The 13146-nt window shown below is 36.3% G+C and overlaps 1 protein-coding gene across 1 annotated transcript in view; it reads right to left on the reverse strand.

The window, feature by feature from the left end:
• Positions 1–1727: 1727 nt before the first annotated feature.
• The window catches only part of TRDN (triadin), a 394142-nt gene continuing 382723 nt past the window's right edge, over positions 1728–13146 (reverse strand). The window contains exons 38-40 of the mRNA XM_042939743.1: positions 7590–7631; positions 5491–5526; positions 1728–2082 (exon numbers count right to left, since the gene is read on the reverse strand). Of these exons, the coding sequence (XP_042795677.1) occupies positions 1943–2082; positions 5491–5526; positions 7590–7631 (218 nt within the window). The 3' untranslated portion in view covers positions 1728–1942. The remainder of the gene's footprint in view (positions 2083–5490; positions 5527–7589; positions 7632–13146) is intronic.

The raw sequence follows: 13146 nt of genomic DNA on the forward strand, positions 1-13146 counted from the left end.
AGTGTCCACAGTACATCTGTGAGGTATCAGGTTGTTTGTCTTGAAATCCCTATTTAACACATAGGAAAACAAGCACAGTATATTTAGTAAATTTTCCAAGGGCACACATTGTGTCAAGATAGCACTGGGAACAGAATTTATTTCTGGTATTTTTCTTACATAGTCCAGTGCCTAACATAGTGTCCTAGAAAGAGTAAGTACTTAATACATAGTCATTGAATGAAAGAATGGATAAATCATTCTATGAAATCTAAACAACTGTCATATTTGCTCTCTATTCCCTTCTTCATTAAATTGAAGAAGCCGTAGGAGCAGTTGAGCAATAAACTTTACCAACTGTCCCCTCCACAAGTTTCCATTGCTACATGAAGAAGCTTTGCAAGATGATACCATCTGGTCAGTCCTGAAGTTATACACTCTAGGTCCCCCCAAAAGAGTGTCATTAATCTTGGTTCATTATAATGTTGGCTTTTGTGGTGTGAGTTAGATCTACCAGCAGGTGCCTGAGACCAACTCTTTTCACCAAAGTCACTGAAAATCCATTATTAATACTGAACGTGTTACTGATGCCCTAGCCTAATATTTTAGTAAATCAGAGTTCTAAATTAGACTTAAAGAACTTGATAGTTGTTGAAAATAAGTCACTTGGCTAGTATTGGCTCTGGCTACCTCAGCAGAGGGTAATTATAATGCCAGAAAGGATAACTTAATTTATTTCCTGAGTTCATTTGTTGTAAGTTGAGTTGCAACTGTAAACACAATTAAGGTCACAGTGGCATGACTTTTAAAGTTGATAGAAAAATGTGGTAAAGAACATAAGTGTTCATATCACCAGAAGACAAAAAGATGACAAAGCCATAATAGTCATTCCCAGTGATCATCAAGTAAGTTAAAAATTGTCATTTGTTCTATTGGTGCTGATAACCACTTAACTAAAAAACAAGTAAGACATCTCATGAAGCACTTATGGTTAAGATATAGTTCTTCAATTTTGATGACATTCATTTATATACATATATATATATTTTTTTTTTGAGAAAACCCATTTAACTGTACAGAATGATCCTATTTAAGTGAAAGGAAATGCCTTTGCATTTGTCACCCAAATTTAGTGATTGAACTAAAATTTCATCCAGGTGACATTTTCATTAGGACATAGTCTGGAGAAATCTGAAAATACTACATCTCATTTGCCTTTATGTCAAACAAATGATTCACCAGACCTGCCTAATTGGATGGTATATTTCCACTGGAGTGAATGTCCTAATTATAATTTAAGACAAATCTGAGAGAGAAGGTTTATCAGACATTTCTACCTCATTTTATCATGTCCAAAGTTCAGAGATATTTTGAATTCTGTGTAAAAGAGCATCACAAGGAACTTACAGCACTCTTTGGTGCAACTATTACCCATTCTTAGAGCATTGCCACAACGAAAATAGAAAGAGACATAAGTAAAACTAAACTATTAAACATCAACTTAGTGGGCAAATTGCGTTTAGAGATCCACATCATAAAGAGTAGCTTTTGTATAGGCTCCTGTACTCCTTAAACTGAAAGCATAGTCTGTGTTTTCATGTAAGAATATATCTAACTGAAATCAGGAATTCCATTTTGTAATTGTGTCAGTTATATTTAAAATATCGTTATTAAGGAAACTTTAATTTGTAAGCAACTCTACAGTGAATAGAAATAGGAAAATATAAGCATCCACACTTAGCAACAAACACAAATAACAGATTCTTGAGCGCCATATCTTTCAACACGTTTGCTTATCATTCAATCCTTTTGCCCACCCTTTCTCTCTAGGCCAGGCAGGAGAGTAAAACATTTTCAGAGAAACTCCCCAGATTCATGATTTTAACTGCCTACGCCACTGCAGACAAACAATAGGTCCTATCGTCGAAGTCTCAAAGCACTTGTAAGGGCCATGCATGTGTATCTATTGTCCTTGTTGCTTTTGTCCTGGAGAACTTCGTTGGCCAGAGCTCCCTCCGGGATGATGCGCAGGAGTGACAGGAAACTGAAATCCATAGCCATTGTATCCATCCAAGTAGACACATTGGAAGAAACTAATGGGGCCTATGGAAGAGAGCATGATAATTTGTTAAAACAAGCAGCACATGAGCAGGAACAAAGGTAAATCACAGCCAGATAATACAATGTATGTGGACGTGGGTTCTTCAGCTAGATAGCCTTGACAGTAACTATCAAGTTAATAAACCTCATTGTGTCTTAGATTCCTCACATGTAAAATCAAGACGATAGCAAAAACCTCATAGAAATGTTGTGGAAATTAAATCAGTAAATATAGGTGAAGCACTTGAAATCTTTCCTGACACATAATAATCCCTTAACAAATGATAATAAAAATTATCTGGCATAGAAAGTCAAAGTACTTACATTATAGGAATCTATTGATGTGCACTGTACTCTGAAAAAATGTTATATAGTTACAGATTTTAAAACATGAGCTTATCTATATGAAAAATAACTGACTTTTCTTATTTCTTTTAATGTTTTTATAAAACCACAGAGAGCCTTGTGGTCTTAGAGTCTTGAGGCTTTCCACTCGCCCTTACTCTCCTGAGATGGCATAGTTACTGTTTTTTAAATTTTGTTTAACATTTATGTTTATTTTAGAGAGAGAGAGACAGCGCATGAGTGGGGTAGGAGGAGAGAGAGAGAGGGAGACACACAAGGTCCAGGCTCTGAACTGTCAGCACAGAGCCCTAAGCAGGGCTGGAACTCACCAACCGCGAGATCATGACCTGAGCCCGGATGCTTCACTGACTGAGCCACCCAGGCACCTGGGGAATACTTTTTACAACAATGCGTCCAGGTAGCCGCTCTGTTGTCAGAGCAGAGAGCAACACAGAAAATGTGTTAAAGCCAAGCAAGGCAGTACAGCGTGGTGGGTAAGGGCATGAGCTCCCAATGCTCCCAGGTAGCAGCTTTGTTAAGAGATGGTGATTCTAACTTCTCCGAACAATCATGGGCACCTACTGACTCTTCAGTGTTTTCTATTTTATCTATTTGCCTTCTGTTAATGAACCACAGAGTTTTTGCCAATGGCCAAGAAAGAGAATGACTGTTGAAGTGACTGCTATGTGGAATATGGTGAAGCTGGCCAAATTCATATCTGGGCTTATGAAATAGAATGAAGCAAAGCAGGGGTATTAAGCAGCTAAAGGAAGCAATAAGGAATTATTCTGATTTCATCTCCCTGGGTGTCAGCTGACTTGAATCACTGGTTTTCAATGATGAAAGTAGTTTGGAGAAATCTTGACTTTGTTCTTTCTTTTCCCCTTCATCTTATCCAGAATTATTTTCTTTTCTGTTGTAGCTTTAAAGACAGGCAGTAACACAATCTGCCCCCACTCCCAAGGTTGTAAGTGCTTGGGGCTTTGACGGGCCACTGCCAAGGATGGCAATAAAGCTAGACTGCACTGGGACAACTGGGTGGCTCAGTCTGTTGAGTGACTGATTTCGGCTCCGGTCATGATCTCACTGTTTGTTCGGTTGGGCTCTCTGCTGTCAATGCCGATCCTGCTTCAGATCCTCTGCCCCGCCCCTCTCTCTGCACCTCCCCTGCTCTCTCTCAAAAATAAATAAACATTAAAAAAAATAGCTGGACTGCATTAAGATGAATGGCAGCATCAGTGCTAAAAGTAGAAGAGTCCAGCAGGGACAGGTTACCTTCCAGCTGAACTGTACTAGACATGGGCACATTTCCGAGCATCTACTTAATTGATGCTGATAGGCTGTTAATGAAAATATCATTACATCTGCAAATGTTAAGGCTTATATAAAAGGCTCAGGAATATCAGACTGTAGAACTATTTTATAGTAAGATGGAAATAGGAAGTATTGTTTTTCTACAGAAAATGCCCCAATCAAACTTAAAATATTTGATGAGTTTTTTGTTAAAAATATTGAATTGATTCATTTGTTTATTTTAATTTTTTTAATATTTTTAAATGTTTTTATTTATTTTTGAGACAGGGAGAGACAGAGTGTGAATAGCAGAAGGGCAGAGAGAGAGACCCACACAGAATCCAAAGCAGGCTCCAGGCTCTGAGCTGTCAGCACAGAGCCTGATGTGGGGCTTGAACTCACAGACTGTGAGATCATGACCTGAACTGAAGCTGGAAGCTTAACCAACTGAGCCACCCAGGTGCCCCTCATTTGTTTTTAATTAAACTTTTTATTTTGAGATTATTATAGAGTTGTTTGCAGTTGTCAGAAATAATACAGAGCTATTCCCATATACCCTTCACCCAGTTTCCCCACTATGGTGACATCTTTACAAAACTATAGTACAATATTCCAAACAGGAAATTGACCTTGATACAATCCACCTATTCTTTTGAATTATATTTTAATATTTATTTATAAAATAAAGACTTCAACTGTTTATGTGACATAGCCACAAATTTTTACCAGTAGGTTAATAATTGGGAAACTCCTGTTTAAACCAGAAACATGCCCAGATTGACTTTATAGATTTTTGAAATAATAGTGAAAAGTACTGTTTTTCTCAAAACCTGATTATATGAAGGGCTATAATGACTCCCTGTCTTATTTGCTGCAATTGCCTCAACATCTGAAGCAGAGCTTGGAATGTAGTAGGCACTTAATATTTGCTCAGTGAATCAAGTATTAATACGGAGTAGGAGTCATTTGCTGTTGCGGTGGGCATTTTAGTAACTTCCTGCAGAAATACCTTTAAGAAGCAGTTAGAATCCAGAGAACATTATTGATTTCATTTCTTCAGATAAATGTCTATTCTTTAAAAGCATTAAGTGAAACGAACTTCAGTCATACCTATTTCAAACATTGCTTCTTTTAGTCTGTCCAGCAATGACTGTAATGCAAATGCGAATCCAAAATGTATCGCTTTACCATTTGAAGAAAAATATCTAATTTGGAAATATCAGAAGGATGAGAATCTTGGACATTGAATTTTGTAACTGCACATGAATGTTGATTGCATTCTACAATCAACGATCCAAAGACTATTAACAGCCTGCCACATATCTAGAAAAACCAAAAAGAACTTTCAATCTTAAAAGAAGCGAGTTTCTAAGCAATTGAATTGCTGAGTCTTATTTCTACATTTTTTTTCTCTTTGATATAAGAAAGTTCAGCATATCACTTCAGCTGTCTGATTATAAAGCAGACAGTAGCACATATTGAAGCACAAGTTTAGTGAGAGTGCACAGGATCAGAGCTGTGTAGAATGGTCTGCGATAAATGCCACTTCAGTCATTACTTTGTAATTCTTCCAAATACGTGCCTCTTGCCTGGCACAAAAAGTGGTGGGCTTATTTTTGAAATATAAATGACCTACTTTAATGTTATTCATCATGTCTGTGCTAAAAATCTTTTTCTTCTCATACTGGTCTTCTTAAGGGTCTAAAGTGCCGGCTTATACTTCTACCTTTAATATAGAATGACTTCATAGTTTTAAAGTAATTATAAACTTACTTTTTTGCTTCTTTGTGGAATACACATCTTCAGCTTCTGGTGTATACAAAAATATGAAAGTAAATAATTTGTACATTCACAGCTATTAGACAAATATGTAGCTATTAGACTAAAAATGTCTAAACGGTTGCACAATATGAAAGAAACAGGAGCTAATTCCCTCTTTATAATATATTCTAGGTTCTTATTCAGATTCTATTCAATCTCTCACCCTAAAATTGATAGCTAAGAGCCAGTAGCAGAAGAGGAGCCAGTGGAAGAAAAGAATGTGGTGTTCAATATGTACTTGTTCAAACAGGAACACTGGTCCTGATGTGTTGGATGTTGGTGGGTGAGTGCTAGCAGATGCACATATTCTTTTTCTTAGAAGAGGTCTTTAATGTTTAAAGTTATAACATGTAAGAGTGAGTGGGCTAAATAATGAATATTTCAAAGTAATTCTAAATTAAAAAAAAATTTAAGGTTTATTTATTTTTGAGAAAGAGAGACAGAGAGACAGAGTGCAGAGAGAGGGAGACACAGAATCCGAAGCAAACTCCAGGCTCTGAGCTGCCAGCACAGAGCCCGACACAGGACTCAGGCTCACAAACCATGAGATCATGACCTGAGCCAAAGTCATATGCCTAACTGACTGAGCCAGCCAGCCTCCCCAAAGTAATTCTAAATGTTTGAGGGACTTAAGTTTTTAATAATCATCTTTGCCATGAAAGAATGTCAGCAGACTGGTGTCCTGTATTAGTCCCTTTTCTCATCTGGCTCATGGATTTCTCTACTGTAGTGATACGTGCCATGTATTTATCTAGTGATGGATAAATTGAAGCTATCTAGTTGAACCCCTTTATCTAGTGTTCACATTAACTGGTGTTCACATTTGGGCTTTGGGGGGTTTCTTGTAAAACCCTGAAAGGTAACAAAGATGTGAATGCATGTGTCTTTCATCAAAAGTTAGGTTTTAGATTTCATCAAATTCTAAATATGTTCAAAGACCTTTCTTCTCAAAGTGTGATCCATATTCCAAGAGTTTCACTGTTACTTGGAGATTAATATATAAAGGTAGTTCTTAGGCCCCAACCCACATTTATCCCATTTTAAAAAGATTGTCAGATTATTTATGTATAAAATGATTTGAGAAGCAATTGTCCAGAAGTCAAAAACATGTTAAGAGTTATTGTTCTTAATAATTCAAGTTTTCAAAAAAATCTAAAAATTAAGTATTCGAAAACATATCTTAGGACAAGTGTAAATCATTTCCTAAGACTCAGGTGTCCATTTCTTTGTGTCTTTCCTCAAAACACTATTTTCTATACTGGTAATTAATTCTGGGCACTGCTATAGTACATATATTTTCATGGCAAGAACAACTCTTACACAAGCTCTATTGTTTATAGGCAAGTTTGGAAGTATAATAGAAAATATCTATTATATAACATGCCACTCTAGGGACTCTGGAAACCCTTCAGTAAAAAAAATAAAATAAAATCAGTTGAAACTCTTACAATACAAATAAAGAAATTTAGTCCTGAAAAGACTTGCTCAAGATTATGTATCTAGTTGTGATATATTTTTCTGAAGTTTGAGCTTTTCTTTCTTCCTTTTTCCATCTTTCCTTCCTTCCTTCTTCCTTCCATTTCTTCCTCCCTCCCTTCCCTCCTTCTTTCCTTCTTTCCTTCCTTCCTCCCTTCCTTCCTCTAGCCATTGCTGTTAGTATAGGCAAATTGTTTTAAAATTTTTTAATAAAAATATGTCAACTTCACCTTTAAACATTTATGTGGTTCTCTTTCTATCAAATAACACCCCCATTCAATTCAAAAATAGTGAAATGATGGTTTTGAAATATTGTTCCTGTAAGCAATTGGACAATAAATGCATCTAATATTTACTTTTAAATAAACCAGTGTCTAACTAGTGCCTTCAACATGTGAAGATATGCATATTTTTTCCAAATAATGTAAAAAAGCGGTTTGTCTATAAAATGGGTCTGCCATCTAAATATTACTTAGGAAAAGCTAAAGACTAAATCAAGAATAGTTAAATAAAACAGACAAAACATCATAGCCTTAAGAGAAAACTCCTAAATACACTGAAGACAACAAGTTCACCTTCAGCTTTCTTTGAAGCCGGTACATCTTCCAGATCTTCTCCTAGAGAGTAAAGAAAGGACACATCAATCCATGGTCTATTTTCCAGCTTTCCCAAAGAAGAAATTTTGTATTTAAGGTTTTTGAATCATAAGATCTATTACTCTGCGAACTCAGCATTTAGTGTCTCTATGAACAAGAACTTCCTGACAAACAAGGCAACTTCTCTGACTTGGGGAGAGGGTGGGGGGCAATGGATACCGTATCAGGCTGTGGTTAGGGCTGACAAAAGCTGGCTATGATAAGAAGGACCTGCAGTGACGCTCCCAAATGTGGCTCTCCTCTCTGACTCCTAACACTCCTTCCCCAAACTACCAACACTTCTGGAATTTAGGACATTGGAGATAAATACATAAGCTAGATCCTGAGAAAAATATCCGCCAGCATATTTTATTAGTGGACTGATTAGATTTTAGTCTTTTGATGGATAATTGTAGAGGCAATTAAAAGACACTTTAAGTTGAACCAAAGCTCAAATACACAATGACTCTTAGCTTACATTATGTAAATTACTTGCTATTTGGTGTACAGGCACATGTGGAATAATGTGGAAGATTTTTAAGTCAGAGATAATTCTAAGAAAATATAATTAAATGATCTTTAAATGTTCACATCAGTTTTTTAGCATTCTTAATGATCTGAAAGAGGGTCGGTTTTCTATTATTTATTCAGATTTTGCATACCAGCTGCTCACTAATAAATAGAAAAGGGGTAAAATAGGTCAGTATGCAAATTTTCTCTAATAAGAAAGAAATGTGACCTTTAGAAAGAGATGTTATTATGTAAAAGAACAAAATGGGAAAAAAGAAAATTACGACCACTTTTTTGCAGCAAATATTTTTAAACTACTTACAAATTTTAATTTTTTAATTAGCAACTTTGGTGAAAAAATTCTCATCAGGACTCGGAGGCCAAGACTGAGACCCCAAAACAGCTGTTTGTTTGTTTTTTTCCTTGTCAGGCTGGAGCAGAGTTTGAACCAGGAAAGAACCTCTCCAGCTCTGGCCATAATTTACTCTTTACATCTGGGTCTCAGGTAAATTGGTTGCAAACTGGCTTCACTTCATCCAAGGACCTAGTTCAGGGCATCCGTGGCTTCCTTGTGTTGAGCGTCCCTTGCTCCTGATGTTGGCAGTGTCACTTAACTGTGGACTAGAGCATCCATTTGGGCTGGAGCAGTGAGTTACTAAAATTTCACCCTGATTAGTTTAGAAATATTTAAATACAAGCTTAACTCAGTTAAATGCTGGATTAAATGACCATGGTCTGAAATTGCTCTGTTAGCTGCCATGAATAAAGAAAAGGCATAAATGGGTACGTGATATTTTGAAGTAACTTAACTATATTTTTAAAATGATGTCAGAGTTCTTAAAAGAACCAAATGATAGTTACACTTTCATTGTGTAGCAAGAATCTGCTAATTTTTATGGAGGATGTTTATAAAAGTAAACTAATGCAAGGTTCTTGTACACAAGAAATACAGATTTTATTTTTGAGGATTATAGCACACATAAGCCTAAGATGTTTATGCTCTGGATTCATTTGTTATCCCTGGAGAAATAAATATGGGTAGAATAAAAACCTGAGCTGCTTCTCTTTTCCAAATTCTGTATTCTGACCCAGCATAAACTAGCTACGTGATAAAAGCTGGCAAGAAGTGAGTCATATGTCAATTGCTCAAGCTAACCGGGAGAACAGAGGCACCAGAAGGTAAACCGCAAGCCTAGGGCAGTTGCTATAGAGATGCAGTCTCTGTGTAAGCAACTTAACAGCAACAGAAATTTACTGAACTAGGAATAATGAATGTACCGCAATTGTCACTGCTCAGAATACAAAAAAGAAATAACACACTTACAATCCATTTACTTGTATAACTTGCGCATTGATTAGGTGAGTGGTGGTTTGGATAAAACAAATACTTGACTCTAAAAAGGTATAATAATTACCATAAAAGATGTATCAACATGTACCAATGGACTTTTAAGAAAACATTTTATGAAGGAAGTTTAATTTATTTTTTATTTTTATTTTTTTCCTTGGAAGGTTTATCTGAAGAAATACACTTAAGATCAGATGTAGAAGAAATAAAGAAATAGCGATATATAATAGCCACACCCAATTTTGGAATCAAATAGGACAGATGTTTCAATTTCTTGCTAAGTTTGCACAAGAATAAGGAATGTGATGTTTTACTTTTGTCAGTTTTTAGGGTCACGTCAGTGCAGATATCCCACTCTAGTCGGAAGAATAAACAATTCAAGATGCTAAAAGTGAATACTTTGATATTTGTTGCCTTAGAGTTCTCTAAGCTGAACAGTGCAATCTCCAAGCCAAACAGGGATGACAAACGTTCCTAAGCCTAAGGACAATGACTGGAAAGCAGAATCAGATGATTTAGAGGCCTTGGGATTCTGTGATAATCTGAGTGTACCTGCATCTTATTTGTGAAAAGGAAGGGAAGGAAGAATTATCCACAACTCATCACTGGAACATCATAGCTATTAGAACATCGATTTTTAAAAAGTGATTTGCATACTTTGTATAATTTTAGAACACAATGAATTTTATTTTCTGCATAAGTCCCTTAGTAAACAGTATCTTTTCATTAAAAAAGGAAGTCTAATTTAAAATCGGTCCTTTGAGGGTGCCTGGGTGGCTCAGTAGCCCAACTTCAGCCAACTTCAGCCCAAGCTGAACGTCCAACTTCAGCCCAAGTCATGATCTCACGAGTCCTGCACTGTCAGCACTGAGCCTGGAGCCTGTTTCAGATTCTGTCTGCCCCTCCCCACCTGGTGCTCTGTCGCTGTCTGTCTCTCTCTCAAAAATAAATAAAATAGAATGGGTCCTTAATATAGAGGGAAATATGACCGAGGGAGATGGCAAGTTTCAAGTGAAGGCAATCATATGAAGAAAGACTAGATATAGCAAAGAACAGAAGAGATTCAAGGAGCAGATGGAATTTTGAGGAGGGCAGGAGAAGTGCATCTGCAAAGGTTAGAAAATGTTATTTATCATGTGGAAAGATAGATGTCAGGCTGAGCATTCTCTACTCAATGTCCTAGCCAGTGAAGGTCATTCAAGAAGGAAATCATGTTCTAATGTACTTTGTAAAAATAACAAGACTAGAATATGAGAGAATGGATTCAGAGAAAGAAATTGGAAATGTATTTTAATAGTCAACATAAAAACAATGATTTCTGCAATTGGAAGTCACTGACAGAGTTGAGTATAAATAAGGCTTCATAGGTACAATTAAATAGGATTGAGTACATGTGAATGCAAGAGATTATATAATAAGGGATACCTTAATGCACTTTTTGAGTTTGGAAGAAAATAGTGGTGCCACTCCCAGCAACAAGGAAATCCTAGGAGGTACTCATTAGCTGGGGGCATCATAGGAAATTTAGTTTTCTTTAGTAGGTGTTCTTATTTTAAATCTCTTATATAGATGGAGCAGAGAAGGGTTAAGTGTTGTCCGAGGTCACAGAATGAATTAAGTGACAGGACTGAACCATGGACCCCAGTCTACTTGGACCAGAACCACTTGAATGAGGATTTATATTTATTTCACAAATAGTATAAATGTTATTCCTGTTATGTTCCAGCCACTGTTCTAAACACTTTATAAATGAGAACATATTTCACCACCTTGGAAGTGGGTACTATTCCTGTTCCCATTTTGTAGGTAGGAAAATTGAAGGCTAGAGACTCAAGATCCCAGGGCTAATTAGTGGGGAAACCTGGGATTCAGACTCAGGCATTTTGGCTTTAGAGATTGTGTTATTAATCACTGTGCCATTCCACCTCTAGAGGCTGGCCTCCCAAACTCAGTTCTCTCTGATTTCAGAACCTATGCATTATATTGCCAGCTGCATAAACCATGAACTTGTGCAGAGCGGAAAGGAAAGAGTGTCCCTCTTCTAACAACCCATTTTCTTTCTGGTGGGATCAATAGAAGAGTTACTTATCTGTATTTGAAAATGATAATAACAATGAAGATGAAAATATATCTTTTCTGTTTGCCTAAACACTGTATTTTAGGTAACCTTATTCTAATCAATTAAGAATGAAAATGTTATCCTGACTTTCAAACAGTAGATTTCATCTTTTATTTATACAGAAACTTAGATTCCAAAGGAATCACAAGTATTAATGACTCTGTCCTCTTATCTAAATCAGACTTCTCCACGATAACAGTCATGAACACACGAGAGGTCTTGTCTGTGTGGCTACCATTTCAATCTTTTAAACATGCTGGTGTCAAAGTCTGGCTTTTGTATAACTCTTTTATACTTACGAAATTACAGCTACAGACACAGAGGTTCTTAGATAGCTATCTAAGAAAACAATAAAATGATCATGATAGGCCTAAATTTTGTATTTTCAAGTAGTGCTTGGTTTTTATCATGAAGTAAAGGAACTTCTTCCTTGTCTCAATTCCATAATCTGCTTCATATCATGTAAGTGTCTGTTCCAACACTTAAATTTACATGTGTGCGTGTATATACATATATATATATAATTTTATAAATTTTATAAAATATATAAATATATAAATATGTACACATATATGTACATACATATTTATATATAAATATGTACATATTTATATATGTGTGCATGTGTTATTTAAAAAAAATTTTTTATTAGTTTTTTTTATTTTTGAGAGGCAGAGAGAGACAGAGCATGTGTGGGGGACGAGCAGAGAGAGGGAGACACAGAATCGGAAGCACGCTCCAGGCTCTGAGCGGTCAGCCCAGACCCCGATGTGGGGCCTGAACTCACGAACGTGAGATCATGACGGTAGCCGAAGTCGGACGTTCAACCGACTGAGCCACCCAGGCACCTGTGTGTGTGTGTGTGTGTGTGTGTGTGTGTGTGTGTGTGTGTGTGTGTTATTTTGTCATCAAGTGTAATGCCCTGAAAAAAAAATCAGAAATTCTCTTTGTCCTTTGCTTCATAGTTTTTGCTGAGCTCTAAGACTGGTCTCCAGCCATTAATCAAAAACAGAATGAGAGCAGGATGGGACTTTAGGAAAGTTCAGGAGATAAGTCTTTGTCTGCATGGAGTCAAAGGTAGCCTTGGTTCTATGAGGCTGAAAACAGATACAACTTAAAAAGCCAGTATGTTGACAGTAAGGAGACTCATGTGTGTGTGTGTGTGTGTGTGTGTGTATGTGTGTGTGTGTGTGTGTGTGTGTGTGTGTGTGCATGTGTTTGTGTGTGTGAGTGTATATAACATTAATACATATGGATATATATATATATATATATATAGCATCAATATGGACAGTAATTAATATTTGGCTGACAGAAATTCCAAGAACAAAGAAATGTGGAGTTTAGCTGCAGTACCAACAGTTATTATGATGTACAATTACATGTATTTATAAATACATGGATTTAATATATGAATTAACAAATTTTATAGTAAAAATGACAGATTTATCATTCTCAACAAACAATCTTATCTTGGTTCCATTTCTTATTCTCTATAAGGGTGTTCTCAGATTTTGGGT

Source organism: Panthera leo, chromosome B2 (assembly GCF_018350215.1).
Source record: "Panthera leo isolate Ple1 chromosome B2, P.leo_Ple1_pat1.1, whole genome shotgun sequence".
Taxonomy (NCBI): Eukaryota; Metazoa; Chordata; class Mammalia; order Carnivora; family Felidae; genus Panthera; species Panthera leo.